Source organism: Pan troglodytes, chromosome 10 (assembly GCF_028858775.2).
Source record: "Pan troglodytes isolate AG18354 chromosome 10, NHGRI_mPanTro3-v2.0_pri, whole genome shotgun sequence".
Taxonomy (NCBI): Eukaryota; Metazoa; Chordata; class Mammalia; order Primates; family Hominidae; genus Pan; species Pan troglodytes.
The window spans coordinates 107378823-107391054 of NC_072408.2; the positions used below are offsets into that span (position 1 = coordinate 107378823).

Genomic DNA, 12232 nt, shown 5'->3' on the forward strand with positions numbered 1-12232 from the left:
TAACAGTAACTGATTCCCACTCTTTTTTTTTTTTTTTTTTTTTTTGAGACGGAGTCTCGCTCTGTCACCCAGGCTGGAGTGCAGCGCAGCGATCTCAGCTCGCTGCAACCTCCGTCTCTCGGGTTCAAGCAATTCTCCTGCCTCAGCCTCCTGAGTAGCTGGGACTACAGGCTCCCCACCACACCTAGCTAATTTGTTGTATTTTTAGTAGAGACGGGGTTTCACCGTGTTAGCCAGGATGGTCTTGATCTCTTGACCTTGTGATCCGCCCGCCTTGGCCTCCCAAAGTGCTGGGATTACAGGTGTGAGTCACTGCGCCCGGCCGATTCCCACTCTTATAAAATGTATATGGTATTTCACACTCCAGTGAGAAGGAGAGATATGAATTGTGATAAGTTGCAAAAAACTGAACCTAGAAAAGGAAGTAACTAATTCTGCTTCTCTGTGACAGGGAAAGCTTCATAGAGGAAGCAAAATTTGAACTTGGCCTTGAACCATGGATGGGGTGCCTTAGTCTAACAGGGATCCTGCTTGTATTTCAGGAAAAAGCATGAAGACATAAAAAGTGTATCCCACTTGTTAGGGGAGCTGTCAGAATGCTCTTGGCCGATAGCTACAGAAAATAAACTCATTATGGCCTAAAAAAGTAAGAAAATGTATGAGCTCAAACAAGAAACCCAGAGGAAGGGTGACAGCAGAATTGGTTAATTTAGGGGCAGAACCCACCATCGGAAACACAGATCCATCTCATCTTTCTGCTTTGCTATCCTTGGCGTATTGACCTTCCCCACAGGCTGGTTCTCCTCCTGGTCATCTAATGGCCGCAGCAGTGCTAGGCACTATGTCTGGGCACAACACTAGTCAAAGGAAAAAGAAATGCTGTCTTCCTCAGTATGGAAATCTTTCTTAGGAACTTCCCAGTAGACTCCCCTTTAGTCTCATGGGCCCAAATTTCACTGCTGTCCCTAACTACACCAACCTCTGATGTGGGAAATGAGACCAACAGTGGCTGGACCTTGGGCTGGAGCTGGGATTTGCCTCCACTATAGTGTATGGCCATGGGGCAGGGAGGGGGAAGGGAGCCTGTGCAGGCAACAAGCTGAATCAGCTTTAGGAGCCTTAGATGAATCGGTGTCATTAGTTCCTAGGGAAACTATTGGGCTGCTGAGAGATTAGTTTGAAAGGAAAGCAGAAGGCAGATGTAGCTTTGTGTGCCGTGTCAGGGATTTATACCTTGACCTCTGTACTATGGAGTGATGTCATTTCTAGAAAAGTTTCAAGTTACATGGTTTTAAGGAAATAGTATCATTTTTAACCAGATGCTCAGTCCATCTTGAGGACGTCATCAGAATAAGTCATATAGAGGTATTTAATATACCAGGATATATGTCTAGTGTAATATGCATACTTGTAAATAACACACACACACACACACACCTGCTTCATTTTTGTTCCCAATTACGACTAGAAAGCTAATTAGGAAATAAAAACTTTTAACATTTAAAACACCTAAAGCAGTATAGTGTTAATTCTATCAAATGGTTATTCTCTCAAAGAATATTTCTGATCATTGAACATAATTTATTAATCACAGACCTCTTTTTAAAAAAGGGAAAACAAATAGGAAACAGGAGCAGAAACATAACATTATTTTTGCATTTTCAGACTTTTCCATGGCGAAGTCTTTGGTAGTTAAGTTAGAAAATAGCCCCCCCTTGTGACCAAAAATCAGGTAATTGGTCATTCAAGCGAAAATGAAGCAAATTTTAAGCAATTCTCCAGGAAGAAGGAAGCAGGAAAACAGGAAAAGGCTGTCCCCTTCAGGATGATGTTAGTGTTACATCTCCAGTGTTAGAAATTGCTGGTTCACAAGCCCTTTGTTTATGTTGGCATGGTTAACTCTGATTGTTGACTCTAATTCCAAAAGTAGATTTATATTTATCTATCTTGTAGGAAAATTATTTTTTAACTCTCCCATTATTTCTTTTTTACATTTTCTCTATATTCACTCTTGGCTTTTACAACATGCACAAGATGAAATAATCATTTTTAAAACTTTAACCTTATTTTCCCCAAATGTTATCAATTGTAATTAGATAGCTAATGGAGGCAACATCTCTGGAGGGTGTGTGGGGATTTAGAAAGGCAAATGAAATAGGAAATTTGGTAATCAAAGAAATTTCTAAAAATTTTAATATTTTCAAATCAGCTGTCTTGAATATCCCTAAATCTTCGTGTACTATTTAATTTAATGGCATAGCCATAAATTATTATTTTAGGTAACCACAACTGAGGAGTGTAGTCTCTGAATGCTGAAGAAAGCATAAAGATTGACATTTTTTGAAGATGAAAAAGAACAGCCTTACCAAGAAAATAGAGAACTTAGTTTAGCTTTAATACCTGGAAAAATACTGAAGCAAATCACTGATCAGCCAGTTTGTATTTATCCCCAGTAATTTGCAGAATTTGTTGGTTTTTTAAAACCTACATGGCTTTGTAAAGACAAAAGTTCACACGTTTAATCTAAGACTTAAGATGAACTGAAATTAAGATGGACTAATGTGTTGATTCAGTTCTCCTGAATAATGATAATAATAGCTACTATTATAATTATCTACTCTGACATTTATTGAGGATTTACTATGAACCTGGAATTGTGCTAAGCACTGTCTATATATCTCATATAACACTACTGTTATATGGAGTACACATTATATTACACGTGACAACATTTCACAGATGAGAAAATGAAGTCTTAAAGAGTTTAAGTAATGTCCCAAGACCAAGTCGTGGAGTTTGGTTTCAAACTCAGAGCTAGCTTATGACCTCTTAACCACTAGGTTTGCTGGAAGCCAGGACTGGTATTCTCCAGGCTCACATTCTCCAATCCTCTGCACTTTAAGTTGTATCTAGTTGGGTCATGGATATTTAGTTCATTCTGTAACAGCTGGATAAAGGGCAATCTTCCACATGATGTAATCCCCAAATTGCTCAACAAAGACATTGTTGTTAATAGAGTCCACTGGGGTCAATTAAAAAATCAAAGTCAAAGGGGAGAAGAGGGTGGTATTTTGACCAGAGAGGAAAACGGCAAGGATTTAATTTGGGAAGACTGTTTTTTTTTAATTGGGAAGACTTTGTGCTCAAAATTTAAATCCAAAAAAATTAAATAAATCATATAATTCTCTTTATAGGCTGGGTGCAGTGGCTCATGTCTGTAATCCCAGCACTTTGAGAGGCTGAGGCGGGTGGATCACCTGAGGTCGGGAGTTCGAGACCAGCCTGACCAACATGGAGAAACCCCGTATCTACTAAAAATACAAAATTAGCTGGGCATGGTGGTGCATGCCTGTAATCCCAGCTACTCGGGAGACTGAGGCAAAAGAATTGCTTGAACCTGGGAGGCGGAGTTTGCGGTGAGCCTAGACCGTGCCATTGCTCTCCAGCCTGGGCAACAAGAGTGAAACTCCGTCTCAAAAAAAAAAACAAAAAACAAAAAACAACTCTCTTTTAAAGTACAAAATAATTCATCACCTTCCTTTATTATTTACCCATTATTTCATCTGAATGTTTGTAGCTAAGATTTTCTTAAAGCAGGTTACCCATGATTACAGCTGCCTGAGAGGCCTGTCTCGTGGCATGTATATATGTTTCACCAAAGGCAATTTGGGAATGTGTGTTGGATCAAGATTCAGATAATGTAGACTTGGGTTTTCCATTTATTATGCCAGTAAACTTAGTCAACTCAGCTTACCCACTGTGAGCCTTACTTTCTCAAGTCTGAAATGGGGATAGTAATACTGGCTTATCAGTACTTCCTGCACAGGATTGTTGTACAGAATCAAATTCGTTTATATATTTGAAAAATATCTACGGAAGGGATGGGTGTAATTATTGAAAAGAAGAAATCCTAGCATACTTCGGGATCTTTTACTACCATTTGCATCACTGTAAGATAGAGAAAAATGAGAGCTGTGTCCATGCATGTTAGAAGTAATTTTTTTCCTTTTTGTATTCATTTTATTTTAATTTTTTTACATTTTATTTTAGATTCAGGAGGTACATGTGCAGGTTTGTTACATGGTGCGTTAGTCTGTTTTGCATTGCTATAAAGGAATACCTGAGACTGGGTAATTTATAAAGGAAAGAGGTTTATTTGGTTCATGGTTCTGCAGGCTGTGCAAGCATGACACCAGCATCTGCTCAGCTTCTGGGGCAGCCCCAGGGAGCTTTTACTCATGGTGGAAGGTGAAGGGGGAGCAGGCATGTCACATGGTGAGACAGGGAGAAAGAGAGATGCTAGGCTCTTTTAAACATTCATATTTCACAGTAACTAATAAAGTAAGAACTCATTCATTACCATGGGGAGGGCACCAAGCCATTCATGAGGGGTCTACCCCAATGACCCAAACACCTTCCACCAGGCCCCATCTCCAACACTGAGGATTACATTTCAACATGAGATTTAGAGGCAAAAAACATCCAAACTATTTCACATGGATATATTGTGTAATGATGTGATTTGGACTTCTGGTGAATGCATCCCTCATCCAAATAGTGAACATTGTACCCAATAGGTAATCTTTCAACCCTCACCTTCATCCCACCCTCCTGCCTTTTGGAGTTGCCAGTGTCTGTTATTTCCATTTGTATGTCCATGTGTATCTATTGTTCAGTGAGGACATGCGGTATTTGATTTTCTGCTTCTGAGTTATTTCACTTATGATACTCTTCTAACAGTGAGAATTTAGGCTTTCTGGTAAGTATACCTTAGATGATAATTGTACTCTTTAGCGTCTGGAATCAAAGTTTATTCTGGTTTGCTCAGCCAAAGCTCTTTAACTCTGGATCTGGTTTGGAAGAAATGGAGCAGTCTATTCTCATCTGGACCAATCCCAGGAAACATCCTCATCTCAATTAATCCATAAGTCACATCACAGGTTTTTGTGTTTGTTTTGTTTTGTTTTTTCTGTCACCACGATTCTCCATCCAATGGCTCTTGTGGAATAAAGCAATGCACAGAAGTGGCACTAAGAAGTCTGTTTTGTTTTTGTTTTTGTTTTTTAGAGATAGCATCTTGGCCCGGGCGTGGTGGCTCACGCCTATAATCCCAGCACTTTGGGAGGCTGAGGTGAGTGGATCACAAGGTCAGGGTTTCGAGATCAGCTTGGCCAATATAGTGAAACCCTGTCTCTACTAAAAATACAAAAAAAAAAAAATTAGCCAGGTGTGGTGGCACACACCTGTAGTCCCAGCTACTTGGGAGGCCAAGGGACGGAGGTTGTAGTGAGCCAAGATCACGCCACTGCACTCCAGCCTGGGCAACAAGAATGAGATTCCATCTCAAAAAAAAAAAAAAAAAAAAAAAAAGAGAGACAGCATCTCACTTTGTCACACAGACTGGAGTGCAGTAGCACAATCACAGCTTACTGCAGCCTCAACCTCCAGGCTCAAGCGATCCTCCCACCTCAGCCTCCTGAGTAGCTGGGACCACAGGCATGTGCCCACTGCACCCAGCTAACTTTTGTAGTTTTTGTAGAGATGGGGTTTTGCCATGTTGCCCAGGCTAGTCTCAAACTCCTGAGCTCAAGCAATCTTCCAGCCTTGGCCTCCTTAAGTGTTGGGATTATAGGCGTAAGCCACTGCACCTGGTTAGAAGTCTTAAATGACAAAGAGGAGTGAGCTAGATAAAAGAGAAAAGGGATATTTCAAGTAGAGAGCACAACATGTACAAAAACTGGGCAATGTGAATTGTTTAGGGAACTACAAGTGGCCGAGGTGGCTAGAGGAAAGGCAGTGTGATAGAGTGATAGAGTGCAGCTTAGCCGTAGCCACTGTCAGGACTTTGGAGCCTGCCAGCTTTGGTTTGAAACCTAGTTCCACCTCTCTCAGCCGAGTGCCTTTGGGCTAGTTATATAACCTCTCTGTATCTACCTCACGGGGTTTAGAACTATTAAATGAATTATGGTATATTAAATGCTTAAAATATTGCATAATACATAATGAGTACTCCTACTATTACTATTGTTGTTGTGAATAGTTAGATAGGCAGGGGACAGGTCCTAGAGGCTCCTACGTTAAAAGGAAGAAAATTAAAACTATATGCCTAAAGCCATGGGGAGGTTTAGAAGGTTTTTGTAAGAAGTAGAGAGAAAGTATGTGATCTGATTTTTAGAAAGGTCATTCCAATGAGAGGTGACAGCGTGCTGGCAGTCCTCAGAGCCCTCGCTTGCTCTCGGCACCTCCTCTGCCTGGGCTCCCACTTTGGCAGCACTTGAGGAGCCCTTCAGCCCACCACTGCACTGTGGGAGCCCCTTTCAGGGCTGGCCAAGGCTGGAGCCCACTCCCTCAGCTTGCAGGGAGGTGTGGAGGGAGAGACGCGAGCGGGAACCGGGGCTGCTTGCAGCGCTTGCAGGCCAGCTGGAATTCCGGGTGGGCGTGGGCTTGGCGGGCCCCTCACTCGGAGCAGCCGGCCAGCCCTGCTGGCCCCGGGTAATAAGGGACTTAGCACCTGGGCCAGTGGCTGCGGAGGGTGTACTGGGTCCCCCAGCAGTGCCAGCCCACCGGCGCTGCGCTGGATTTCTCACCGAGCCTTAGCTGCCTTCCCGCGGGGCAGGGCTCGGGACCTGCAGCCCGCCATGCCTGAGCCTCCCACCCACTCCATGGGCTCCTGTGCGGCCCAAGCCTCCCCAACGAGCACCACCCCCTGCTCCACGGCGCCCAGTCCCATCGACCACCCAAGGGCTGAGGCATGCGAGCGCAGGGCGCATGACTGGCAGGCAGCTCCACCTGCAGCCCTGGTGCCGGATCCACTAGGTGAAGCCAGCTGGGCTCCTGAGTCTGGTGGGGATGTGGAGAGTCTTTATATCTAGCTCAGGGATTATAAACACACCAATCAGCACCCTGTGTCTAGCTCAAGGTTTGTGAGTGCACCAATCGACACTGTATCTAGCTGCTCTGGTGGGGCCTTGGAGAACCTTTATGTCTAGCTCAGGGATTGTAAATACACCAATCAGCACCCTGTGTTTAGCTCAAGGTTTGTGAATGCACCAATCGACACTCTGTATCTAGCTGCTCTGGTGGGGCCTTGGAGAACCTGTGTGTGGAAACTCTGTATCTAACTAATCTGATGGGGACGTGGAGAACCTTTGTATCTAGCTCAGGGATTGTAAATGTACCAATCAGCGCCCTGACAAAACAGGCCACTCGGCTCTACCAATCAGCAGGATGTGGGTGGGGCCAGATAAGAGAATAAAAGCAGGCTGCCGGAGCCCGCATTGGCAACCCACTCGGGTCCCCTTCCACACTGTGGAGGCTTTGTTCTTTCGCTCTTTGCAATAAATCTTGCTATTGCTCACTCTTTGGGTCCACACTGCTTTTATGAGTTGTAACACTCACTGCGAAGATCTGCAGCTTCACTCCTGAACCCAGCGAGACCACGAGCCTACCAGGAGGAAGAAACTCCGAACACATCTGAACATCAGAAGGGACAGACTCCAGATGTGCCACCTTAAGAGCTGTAACACCGCGAGGGTCCGCGGCTTCATTCTTGAAGTCAGTGAGACCAAGGACCCACCAATTCCGGACACACCAATACGTGGATAGAGGATAGATCAAAGGGAATCAAACTAAAGATAGGAAGGCCAGTAAAGAGGCAACTGCAGTAATCCAGAGGAAGAGAGATGGAAGCTTAAATTAAGTAAATGCCAGGTGCAATAAAGAGGAGAGGGAGCACCAGGTGAGAGTGAGGAGGAGAAGCCACAGGCCTGGGTGCCTGAATCTCAGTTGTCAGGCCTGGGCAGTTGAGTGGTGTGGATATCACTCACCGAGAATGGGAACGCCAGGAAAGAAGTGGATTTGGAGAAACGTGGGGGGGCTTAGTTCTGTGGTGTCTTTGATTTTGGACATACTGGGTTTGAAGAGAACAGCCAAGTACTGATGCTTAGTAGGTAATGGCTTGGTGCTTCAGGAAGAGATGAGAACCCTTTGATAAGAACCCTGGCCTGGCCGGGCGCGGTGGCTCACGCCTGTAATCCCAGCACTTTGAGAGGCCGAGGCGGGCGGATCACGAGGTCAGGAGATCAAGACCATCCTGGCTAACACGGTGAAACCCAGTCTCTACTAAAAAATACCAAAAAATTAGCCGGGCGCGGTGGCGGGAGCCTGTAGTCCCAGCTACTGGGGAAGCTGAGGCAGGGGAATGGCGGGAACCCGGGAGGCGGAGCTTGCTGTAAGCCCAGATCACGCCACTGCACTCCAGCCTGGGTGACAGAGCAAGACTCCATCTCAAAATAAATAAATAAATAAATAAATAAATAAAGAACCCTGGCCCATTTAGAAATGAAGCTGTCTATACTTCCAGACTGAATAACAACCACTTTTTGTTAGTTGTTTAAGATGTGATCTCTGCCTTAATTATTGATAGTCATATTCAAAAGATTCACTAAATCCCATCTGGAAAATGGAGACGTTTTTGAGATTCTTTTGGCAATTCAAGAGCATTATCATTGATTATTAGTAGTGACTGAAACAAAGACACTGACAAAATTAGACATACACTCATTACACTCATTGCTTTGGCTATATTTTGAGAATTTTGTCAACTGATTGTCTTCACAATGTCCTTCCTTTGGACATATAATAAAAATAATATAGTCATTATTTGAATGTGTGCATATAGTTGCAAAATTACCATGTGTTTATATGTATAATGTGTTTCTAGTTTTACACTGTTTAGTCACTCAAAAATTGTATTATGATTGCAACTTTCCCCCACAGGTATCTCTGATGAATATATAACACCTATGTTTAGTTTTTATAAAAGTATTGGGGAACTGAAAATGACTCAAGAGGAGTATGCTCTGCTTACAGCAATTGTTATCCTGTCTCCAGGTAATTCCAATGTTACATTTTAATTTTTATGCCATTTTTTTCAGTATACTAGTAATAACGTTTATTGAAAAAAATCTGGAAAACATAGAAATATAAAGAAAAAGTAAAGTAGCCTATAATTCTGCTATCCAAATAGAACCATTATTAACCTTTCAGTGCACTTCTTTTCAGTCTTTTTAAAAAATATCACACTTATTCATTTAATAAATGTATATTGAACACCTACTATGTACTAACCATGATGCTAAGCACCGGGGATGCAACAAGACACAGCTCCCATGCAGCTTGCATTCTGGTAGGATGAGAAAGATAATAAATGAAGAAACAATATTTTTTCAGAAGGTGGTAAATACTACGAAAAATATAATGAGAACATAAACAGAGTGGCACAAAAATGGTATTTTAATTTGTGGTCACAGGAGGCTTTTTTTAAGTGGGTGGCATTGGAGCAGGGATCTAAATGAAATTACATACTTTTTAACATAATAAGGAACTTTTTTCTGAGTTTATATTTCTTCTAAAAGTCATTTCCCAAGTCATTAAAAAATTACATTGGTAAAGTTGTAATATGTGCTACATATTCCATTGTATGAATATACAATCATTTACTTAATCTTTACCACATGTTTGTATATTCAGGATATTTCCAGTTTTTTTGATGTTGAAAATGTTTTTTCAACAGTTTTTTTTGGTTGTTGAAATGATACCTCTTTCCATATTTTTTTTCTATATTTTTTGGTTACTTTAATAATTTGGGTGTCGAATGATGCCATGCTCATGATTTGTAGAGCATAATAACAATGTTAGCCTTAGGCCATTTTTATACATTATCTTGAGGCAGAAGCTAGTTGTTACTTTGCTTTACCATAAAAATTATGACTTGTGACTAAAAAACTATTCAGCAGAACCTTCTAAAGTTATGTATGGATATGTCCTATGACCCAGTGATTTCACTTCTGAGAATATACTCAACAGAAAGGATGCTCACGTCCACCCTACAGGTTATCTTTAGGGGTTTTGATTGGAAGGGGAATTGGGAGGCTTCTGGGAAGCATTACATGTGTTGTATCTTGATCTCGTTATAATTACGTGTGTGTGCATAAAAATTCATCAGGTTGAACACTTAATTTTCACATTTTGTGTACAACATTTAACTTACACTTCAAAATAGTTAACGTTGCTATAATTATGCCGAATTAATACTTTTCCACTTTTTAATTTTGTCATTTTATTTTAAACTTCAAAACAGATAGACAATACATAAAGGATAGAGAGGCAGTAGAGAAGCTTCAGGAGCCACTTCTTGATGTGCTACAAAAGTTGTGTAAGATTCACCAGCCTGAAAATCCTCAACACTTTGCCTGTCTCCTGGGTCGCCTGACTGAATTACGGACATTCAATCATCACCACGCTGAGATGCTGATGTCATGGAGAGTAAACGACCACAAGTTTACCCCACTTCTCTGTGAAATCTGGGACGTGCAGTGATGGGGATTACAGGGGAGGGGTCTAGCTCCTTTTTCTCTCTCATATTAATCTGATGTATAACTTTCCTTTATTTCACTTGTACCCAGTTTCACTCAAGAAATCTTGATGAATATTTATGTTGTAAGTACGTGTGTAACTTCCACAACTGTAAATATCGGGCTAGATAGAACAACTTTCCCTACATTGTGTTTTAAAAGGCTCCAGGGAATCCTGCATTCTAATTGGCAAGCCCTGTTTGCCTAATTAAATTGATTGTTACTTCAATTCTATCTGTTGAACTAGGGAAAATCTCATTTTGCTCCTCATCTTACCATATTGCATATATTTTATTAAAGAGTTGTATTCAATCTTGGCAATAAAGCAAACATAATGGCAACAGGATTTTCTTTGGGAACAAAATTTGATAAATATACAAACTCATTTCTTTAAATGTTGAAAGACATCCTATTGAATCTGAGGGGGTAATTTACAGAAAGATACTGTCTCTCGCACTTTTGTCATCTCTGGAAAAGTCCTGGTGAATAGTCATTCATTTGTAATAGCCCTCTGATCATTTCCTTTTCTTTGAAGTTCAAAGAGAATAGCAAACAGAAAAGTTAACAATTTTCACATAAAATATTCCCTCAAGCAATCCTTTCCCCCATAGTTAGTCTTGAGGCAGGATTCACAGATTCAGAGTATGCAGCTAACTGCAGTGATGGGACCTTCGCTTTCCTCTCTTAAAAGTGAGGAAATGATTGGCTTCATTGTATCCAATCATCTTTCTGTTTTGTTTTGCTTTTGAAAACATTCCTACAGCTGGGAGCACAGCTGCTGTATACTTCCCCCAAAGCAGGAATTAGTTCATTTCCTTCCTTCATTGTTACACTGTTGCATTCTTCTCCCTATTATCCTTTGGTGAATACAATAAAACACCTTCTATAAGTAATGGGCGTATATCTCCCTTTCTCCTAAAATTAGCCAAAGTGGAGCATGATTAGCAAGCAGTTTTTTTGTATCAAAATACTAGGACAACCCTGGAATTCTAAAAATAACCAGTCAGTGAAAACTGTGTTGAGGCTAGCATCAATTGGATTCTGATACAACAAAAATGTCTTGAGTTTCTAGTAAGTACAAGATTCATTTGCTAAACTCCATGGAGGATACAAAAATGATTAAGATCCAGTAACAGAGCTGAGCCCAACTGACACCTGTAATCCCAGCACTTTGGGAGACTGAGGCTGGAGGATTGCTTGAACCCAGGAGTTTGAGACCAGCCTGGGCAACATAGGGGAAACCCTGTCTCTACAAAAAATAAAAAAGAATAAAATCAGCCAGGGGCTGTGGCTTGCACCTGTGGTGGTCCCAGCAACTTGGGAGGCTGAAGCAAGAGGATTGCTTGAGCCCCAGAGTTGGAGGCTGCATTGAGTCATGATCGCACCACTGCACTCCAGCCTGGGCAACAGAGCGACACCCTGTCTTCAAAAAAAGAGAAAGAAAAAAACCCAGTAACTGCCTGGAGGGAGTTATAAAGGCTGCAGCGGAACTTGCTGTGGGTTTACCCTGGAACTTGGGAAAGTTTCATAGAGGAGATGGTACTTCTGCTGGGCTTCAAGGGATAGCCCCAAATTCAGTGGGTCCAGGTAGGAGGGAAGGGGTTCAAGGTGAAAGGGGTGGCAGGAGCAACAGAAGGAAGGTGGTGAGTTGTACAGATGTTAAAAGACGATACGTAATCTGGGGAGGGAGGGAGGATGCACAGTCTCTTTCTAAATTTCAATTTCACCATTGTAAAATGCAGAGATCAGCACTTATTGCATAAGGGGATTTAGCTTATTAATGAAGAGTAAGTGAGAAGTAGCAGGCCCACCAGGGA

General features: G+C 41.8%; 1 protein-coding gene across 5 annotated transcripts in view; it reads left to right on the forward strand.

Annotated features, from left to right (window-relative positions):
* NR1H4 (nuclear receptor subfamily 1 group H member 4) overlaps positions 1-11308 on the forward strand; it is a 90392-nt gene extending 79084 nt beyond the window's left edge. For all 5 annotated transcript variants that reach the window (XM_009426088.4, XM_003952271.6, XM_054664614.2 and 2 more), the window contains 2 exons: positions 8779-8892; positions 10142-11308. In XM_009426088.4, coding sequence (XP_009424363.1) covers positions 8779-8892; positions 10142-10380 — 353 coding nt within the window. In that variant the 3' untranslated portion in view covers positions 10381-11308. The remainder of the gene's footprint in view (positions 1-8778; positions 8893-10141) is intronic.
* The last annotated feature ends 924 nt before the right edge of the window (positions 11309-12232 follow it).